This window comes from Notothenia rossii (assembly GCF_949606895.1).
Source record: "Notothenia rossii genome assembly, chromosome: 3".
Classification (NCBI taxonomy): Eukaryota; Metazoa; Chordata; class Actinopteri; order Perciformes; family Nototheniidae; genus Notothenia; species Notothenia rossii.
Window position 1 is genome coordinate 89626820 of NC_136901.1, and position 8646 is coordinate 89635465.

General features: G+C 40.0%; 1 protein-coding gene across 1 annotated transcript in view; it reads right to left on the reverse strand.

The window, feature by feature from the left end:
- Positions 1–411: 411 nt before the first annotated feature.
- Positions 412–8646, reverse strand: part of slc49a3 (solute carrier family 49 member 3) — an 18910-nt gene continuing 10675 nt past the window's right edge. The window contains exons 6-10 of the mRNA XM_079671348.1: positions 8183–8331; positions 6728–6880; positions 5049–5206; positions 3623–3726; positions 412–2913 (exon numbers count right to left, since the gene is read on the reverse strand). Coding sequence (XP_079527474.1) covers positions 2738–2913; positions 3623–3726; positions 5049–5206; positions 6728–6880; positions 8183–8331 — 740 coding nt within the window. The 3' untranslated portion in view covers positions 412–2737. The remainder of the gene's footprint in view (positions 2914–3622; positions 3727–5048; positions 5207–6727; positions 6881–8182; positions 8332–8646) is intronic.

Genomic DNA, 8646 nt, shown 5'->3' on the forward strand with positions numbered 1-8646 from the left:
GTTTTAGTTGAGAACGAGCAAGAGGTACTATTACTGGTATGATAACAACCTGGTACAAAGCACACAGGCATCTTGTTAAAGTAAGTAAGTACAGTAAGTAAATTTATTTTTAGCTATCTGGAGGGAATACATCAGTTATGACAGCACTTACGCGACTCTGGGATTTGTAGTTTTTCTAGTTGCGTATTTTTCATAGTCTTATATTTCAACAGTTTTAAGACAAACTTTGAATTTTTTGACATGGAAATGATTTTTTAAGATCGACAAACAACATATGTGTAATTCATGGCACAATTCAAACGGGATCAAAAGATACGTTTTCTCTCTCCATTGACTTCAATGTATTATTTTTTCGGAATTAACTACTAAGTAATAATTAAGACTTAAATAATCCGACTTAAAGGAACTGAATTGTTGAGGTAACATTTTTATTGGCATTTTACCAGAAGCCTTCAGATACTATCATTAATGCAGTCTTGGCTTCAGTAACAAGTGATTTTATTATTTACAAACAGCTTGTCTTTCAGTGATTTAGATGAAATCATCTCAAAGAGTTAAAGGCACAATCTCCAAGTCCTCACGATTTCACATGCTTCAAAAATACCTCACATACAGAAGAAGTAAAAAACAAAACCGTCAGCAAAATGTAAAACATGTCTTTCTTATTCACCAACCACACAATCAGCACTGCATGTATTACCTTTTATTTTGCACACAACCCAAAACCATTTCTATCTTTAAGGATTCAACGTGCTTTGACCTGTTTTGCAATGTCAGCAGTTCTTCAACTAAAACAACCTTACAAATTCAAGACATGGACAGTTAGATAAATGCCGGGGTTTTTAACCACAACACAGTGGCATTTTAATGAACACAGGACATGTTTAGTGGCACAGCAGTATTATTATGTTCTCATTAATAAAGTCGTCAACAAACAGGAAACAGTTTGGTTTTAGATCCTGGTTCTCGGTCTGAGATCAAACCATTTCCAACCGTGCCAACATTTACTAGGAATAGGCGCAAAATAAAACACATAATATCATGTTGATTTTAACTTGAAGGTTACATTGTATTTTTAGTTTCTATACCCGTCTCTAGTCTAGAAACGGCCAACTTAAAGTGGACCTATCATGCTATTTTTGAATAATATATTGTAGGACCATACCTATATAAGGCATATTTATACTTTTTATTTTTCAAAATACCAAACAGATCATGCATTTGATCCATTCCTCATTTCGCTCAATTTAACACTGCCTTTCATGCTCGGATTCAGTGAGAACAGCACCATCTGGTGGCCTGAAATATGTACTACAGCGTCTCCAGCACTTTCGAACGGCAATGTCCGTGGCTGTCTCCTCCTGATTGGTGGAGTTGGCCCAATAGCCGTAGCGCAACTTCTGTGACGTCACAGAAGTGTTCAAATCTGGATCAGTCTGTATCAGATCCTTTGCAGCCCCTTTTTTAGAGATTTGGGTTTGGAGGAAAATAGAGAGGGTTGTGTTTTCTGACACTTGGTGAGTTCCCTGGAACACCGGGGACACATATTCATGTAGAAAAGACGTACAAAAGTGCATTTTGCATGATAGGTCACCTTTAAGCATTTGATTGTAAAGTTTTAGATATTTAGAGGTACTGTTGCAACAACCAAGCACCTCGTAAACATCCGATTTAAAACAAACATATTCTGGTATAAAAATGTACGTCATCTCCCGTTTCTGTCGGAGAGAAGTCTAAAAGCTTGCCGCTGTATTTGTAAATGAGAGAAGAGAGCCTCATTCAGCTGAGAGCAGTGGCGGACTGGCCATCGGGACGAATCCCGATGGGCCGGTACTGAAGTGGGCCGGACGGATAAGTCACTAGCACCCCCCCGTCGACAATTTACTAGCGGTATTTACTTGCGGTACCGAGGTGGGCCGGTCGGATAAGTCACTAGCACCCTGAAACAGAGGGGGATTATGGGATGCTGCAATGATCTGTTTGGTGTTTGGAGCCAAACACTTCAGAGACATGTTCTGAATATATCTGAGACTTGTAATATATTGATGAAAAACCGTATGATAGGGGACCTTTAAGACATTATATTCAGACTGTGTTACAGTACAACAGGATGAGACACGGTGAGGTGATACATGGAGGTGTTTGCAGCAGCTCCAGGTGGAGAATGATAAAGTGGTCTGAATCCTCAGCAGTAAACATCAGGAAGTCCCTGAGAGTCAGATGAATCCAGTTTCTCTGCACAGCGGCAGAAAGTGGATGAGGATCATGTGATGCAGCTACAAGACTCCCTCTGTTTCCCATGACTGCTGGAAGGAAACACCGGAGTGAAGTCTGTGGCACTTTGGGAACGTGTGCAAAAAAAAACTGAAGATGTGCGCTTTTTCAGAGTCTGAATCAAACCGCATTATATTTTTGGTTTGTCGTCATTTGTCTCGTATTGCTGCAATCAAATGTATTAAAGACATGATGAGATACGTCCTTCATTCAGAGAACTATACCCCAAGATTTCTTCCCTACAAATTACATTTTTCTGTAAAAATAAAAGCATAAAATATATCAAGAAAATCAGTTTACAATTTTCTGAAAATGGTCGTAGCAACAGGATGAATGTCAGTTTGGCATCAACGTCATAAACAATAGTTTATGGGTGAAGGAATGTCTCGATTCAAAAAAGCTTCTCTCTATTTCGTACCAGGTATAACTCCCATAATGCCCTCTGTCTGTCAGTCTGTGGTCATCAGTCAGCAGTTTCCTTCCCCTCACTGGGAGTGCTCTCGGGGGTCGAGGAGTTTATGGTGTTGGTCCTGTACGTGGCCTGCTCCTCGGCCTCCAGCCGGCGGTACCTCGTGTTGAAGAACAGGACGAAGACGCAGGAGAAGACGCAGGTCAGCCCCCCCAGCACCAGCATCGGCACTGAGGACACACACAGCAGATATTAAAACTACACTTCAGGTCCCAGGAGCTCAACGTCCTCAAAAGATAACGTTTACAGTGTTTCCCATACATTGATTTATTTGTGGCGGGCCGCCCAAATTAAATATCGTCCGCCATAAATGGATTTCATAACAAGAACAAAAAATATTATAATATTTATAATAATAATATTTCTTTTTTTTTTTCTTTTTTCAAAATAACAGTGGCGACCCCCTGTCGACGGGGTGGGGGAAAGAAAAAGTTTGAGAAACACTGCGCTAGTGGATTGTCAAAGAAAAAAAATTCTATGCAAACGTTATTATTAATAATAATAAAAAAAAAAAATTATAAAAAAAATTAATCAATTTTTTTTATTTTCCATTTTTATTTTGTAATCATCTCGTGACCCCCACTCGGGGTCTCGCGACTCCCCGGGTTGCCCCCACAAATAGAATCAAATTCTGTGGGAAACACTGCGTTGGAGCTATATATTATTTAATATTTGTTTTCTTGTTGTTTTTGTGTATAGTAAATGTTCCATTATTTAGTGATATTATTGTAGTTGTATGTTTGTATTTTATTATATATGTTGCATTGTTGGAGGAGCTCAGGTCGCAAGAATGTCATTGCCATCTCTACACTGTAGCTTTGTGCATACGACAATAAAACCTTTGAATCTTTGAATAATGTGTAACAGGAAGTGACGTACCCTTCCAGCTGAGCACTGCGTCTCCACAGGTGGACAGAGGGGAGTCGGCCAGGCGTTTGCTGAGAGCCTGCAGGAGCACGATGTAGAGGAAGGACTGGACCTGTCTGAAACGCCACAGGAAACACGCAGCGTCAGTATCAAGATCACATCAATCACATACAGGCAAGGTTTATTTATACAGCACCTTTCAATTCAAGGGCTTTACAAAAATGAAAGACATTAAGAGCATTAAGGAACATATTATAAAATGGCATTTAGAAACACTAATTTAAAAGCAAAGATAATAAAACATGTATAACAAAGGGACATGAATTAAAGGGGACCTATCATGCTATGTTTAGGCAATAGCAAAGGTCTCAGATACATATATATAAAAAACATGTCTATGAAGTGTTCAACCATTCTAGCCATGCCTCATATCCCTCTATTTCACTTCCTGTTTCCAAAGTGCTGATTTGGGGTACAAAGCTTTAAAAAAAAAAAAAAGATTAATAAAAAAAAAAAGGAGGGGTCTGAGCTCATGCGGGACCCGGCAGCTACTGTCTAAACTAAATACTGCCGTGATGAAACGCCATATCATGGATTATCAAGGATTGTCTCTGAAACAGTATGGAGCTCAAAGGCTTTCTCTCTTGCCGGTTATACCACAAGGTGAGTTCCTTTTCACTTCCTGCTTCTTCACACACATGCTCTCCAGTACAGGTTAGCTCTGAGTGTTAGCCATGCTAATGTAAACACCGACCATATTACGTCCAAAACAGTCGGGCATTGTTTCTGATAGCAACGTTTCTGATAGGGCCGTGGGTCCACATTTCAGATATTACGTCATATCGGACGCAAATCTGGATCAGCTCCGTTGTTCCCCCGTTTTTAGAGATTTGGGTACGGAGGAAAAGAGAGGGGGTTTTATTTTCTGATGCAGCGTGAGTTCCCTGACACACCGGGGACACATCTTTATGTATAAAAAACATCAAAAAGTGCATTTTGCATGATAGGTCCCATTTAAAGTTACAGTGCAGTTTAAGATGTGAATAGTTCAATTAAAAGCAGCAGCAAAAAGCTAAGTCTTCAGCCTGGATTTAAAAGTAGATCAAGTCCAGGAACTGATCTGTGTATGGACATTGGATTTTTTTAAATGCCATATGTTACAAACAGAATTGACTGTTCCCCTTTTCACTTTGAAATGTGGAGAATAGTCGACAGCTCATTTGAATTTCTCTTGATTCTCTATTGTACTTTCTTTAACATGAAAAAGAAACGGAGCTTTGACCATTATTTGAATTCAAACTGTTCAAATGAAAAACTCTCTTTCAGGATAAACCCAGGACTTTTGGACATAACATCCGGGTAGAAATGTGTTCAAACTGCACATTATTTTACATTTGAATAGCAATCTGCCGTAGTGTGATCTGTGTGTTTGCTGTACCCCGATACGAAGATGAGTCCCGAAGACGTGGCCTCTCCGACGGGATAGGTGCACTCCACAGCGAGCTCCATGACGACGGGGTAGATGGAGAAACCGAAGAAGCCGAAGAGCGAGCAGACGACGGCGATGGCGACTTTCTGCTGCGGCATCAGAGACACCTGAGAGGAGAGAGAAAACTCTGAGTGTCACAGGAAGTCATTCATCAGGATTTATAATTACTTTTGTTGTTGTGTTATTTGAGGTCTTGGACCAGCTGCGATGTGATTGGATAAGATAAGATAGGACTTTATTCATCCCGAAGGAAATTGTTGTGCCAGAGTTACACAAATACAATAAACACAGCAGCACAATAATAATACAACTGCAAACTAACAGTGCAGTAACTACAGGAAACATAGACGGTCACATAATTAATGTAAATATTAACATTATTTAATATTGCAAAAAAACGTAGTGGCAGCAGTGGTCGCGTTAACCGAATATTTTCCGTCTATGATGGATTTTTTTTAACAATGACCGAAAAATCTGAAAGCAGTCCGTCATTTTGACAGATTAGAACAAACTCAGAGCAGCGGCAAACTATCCCCGCAGCGGGGCTCCGGTGTCATACCGTGTTATGCATGCCCGCCAAAAAGGAAATGATAACGTTTCCAAACCTGACCTTGCCGAACAAATCATTGAAATGACTGGGAGTATTTGCTTTAAGCTGCGCGCGCTCCCGCGAGGTGCAGTGGGCATGCATAACACGGCATAACACCGGCGCTAACAGTTCACGAGCGTGCGCCCGCCCCCCGTTGACAGTTCACGAGCGTGCTCTCCCCCCCGTCAGAGTTGTGCACAGACCGACGGGTAATAATGGATTTTGACAGAAATGTTACGATCCTGCCCGTCAAATTTACGGGCAGCGAAAAAGTCTAGCGCCACCTCTGAGTGGCAGATACGTAATTGCACGTTATTAACTTATTATAGAACATTATTAATAATAATATTATTGCACACGGTGTTGGTGGACTAACTGACAGGAGAGCTATTTTCCTTATAAGCCATGCTCTCTGCCCTCCTGCTTCAACTACCTTTGTGTTCTTGTACCTTGTCTGTTTTATTATTGAATGAATTAGTTGAAAAATAAAACCAAAAAAGTGTATGAAGGAATAATCAAATGTTGCACAATTTGTCCTTCATAAGCTTTGTGCACCTTTCCTACACAAGAAGGAGAACATTGCTATAAGTGCATTTATGGGACATACGGACATCATCAAGATACTTTCATAACACTGAAAAATAATGATTAATATAAATGCCTTCTGAAACTCTCCTCCATCTTGCCCGAGCTTTTTTCTCTTTTTTCTATCAGCCTCACACATGGACACAATGTGGACAATATCTGGTTTGCTTACTGCACATATTTGATATTTTATTGCATTCTATTTCGATGTAAATTACTGCTTTATTTTAATTTCTATACTACTATATTTGTTCTTATTTTTTGTAATGTTTTTATATTGTTCTTAAAATAGTTCGCTATCTGTGTTTTTTAAATGTTTGTTTTATGTGTACGACACCTAGTCAAATTCTTCGTACGTGTCAACCTACCTGCTGATAAACCTGATTCTGATATCCTTCATAAATCTCTCCTTTAAACAAAGTAAAAGCACAAACGGTGAGTTCTGTTTCCTCACCACGGAGAAGGCGATGCAGGCGACAGCGCTGAGGCTCAGGTTGATCTTCGTGGCTTCGATGAACTTCTTAGTTTTATCCACGATGAGACCAAGAGCGCCGGCACCGACAATCCCGAACACGATGAAGAGCGCTCCACACAAACCGGCAAACTCCTGTAGAAATCACATTTGAACCGTCTGAGTGCTGTGGGTGAGAGTCTTTACTTCATTCTAATCAATACCTGAATGTTTTTAAGTAAATTAACACATTTACTTGTTTATTCATTGTCTTTACTCACCGTTTCACTAAATCCCAGATCAAACGCACGCTAAAGGGTCATTGACAATGTTTTCTCTCAGTGATCGTGCTGTTATGTTAAATGTTTGTTTGTTTGTTTTTCATGTATTGTGTCTTTATATTTCTATGTTGATGTTACACATGGAGCTGCTGTGATGCAAGTCACATTTCAGACTTGATCCGACCGTTAAAGTATTATTGTATCGGATTGTTGACATCCTCGTGGATTCATCTTCTTACTACAGACACATGCATTTTAAACATTTGGACTACCTACGCTGTAAAATTATATTTTCGATTTACACACGGCATCTATTGCACGTCTGTCCGTCCTGGGAGAGGGATCCCTCCTCTGTTGCTCTCCCTGAGGTTTCTCCCATGTTCCCCTTTAAACTGGGGGGTTTCTCTGGAAGTGTTTCCTTGTACGATGTGAGGGTCTAAGGAAAGAGGGTCTAAGGACAGAGGGTCTAAGGACAGAGGGTCTAAGGACAGAGGGTGTCGTGTTGTCATACTGATATTCTGTACAAACTGTGAAGTCCACTGAGACAAATGTAACATGTGTGATATTGGGCTATATAAATAAACATTTGATTGATCGATTGATTGATCGATCGTATCGTTTACAGTCAAACAATTCTCCACTATGTAATGGTTTTATCAGAAATCCTGCATCAGCCCCACAGCAGTGATATGTACAACAGCTAAGAGACAAGATGAGATAGCAGGCTAACCTGTTATAAAAAGAGTCAAGCACATGTGTTATAATAGCAGTATTATTAAAGTAAGTAAATTAACAGCCACAAATTACATTACATCAATGCACACAATGTACAACAATATCTGTTTCTAGTACTGCCCATTTGTATTCCACATTTTATTCCATCCCAAGTAAATACTGTCAGATTTGACTATATTTTGTATTATTTTTTTATTTTTCTAGTTCTCATTCTGTGTTTTAAAATATTTGTTTTACTTTTATGTATGCACCATGACATCAGGTCAAATTCCTCGTACGTGTCACCCTACCTGGTGATAAACCTGTTTCTGACTCTGAAATAACAACACATATAAAGTATATATATGTGAGGTGGAAAATCGTCTGTGCTGCTTTTCTTGCTCGTTTGATATCAGTTAGTGTAGCTAACACCCATTAATCCCCCATGATGCATTGCACTCACGTTGGAGTACCCCTGCACACACAGGATCTGCTCCAGCAGCGTGGAGAAGCAGGTGAAGGCGGCGATGCCCGACCCGAAGCAGACCATCAGAACCAGGTAGGCTCGGTTCTTCAGTAACTGACAGGGTGACGCGGAGAAAGGAGAATGAGCTCAGTGAAACATTTCAGAAGGAGACCAAACATAAGCTGGCAAAGAGAACACACACAAGGAGAAACAAAACTAAACATTAAAGGTCACCTATTATGCTATTTTTAGGCATATATTACGAGTCTCCGATATATACCAATATATAAAAAACATGTCTATGAAGTGTTTTGCTCACAATACCAAACAGATCACCCATTCTAGCCATGCCTCATATCCCTCTATTTCAGCCTGTTAGAGAACTGCAGGTTTGGGGTCCTTAGAGGAGGCGGAGCTAATGCCTGCTCAGAATGACCCAGCAGCTATAGTTAAATGCTGCC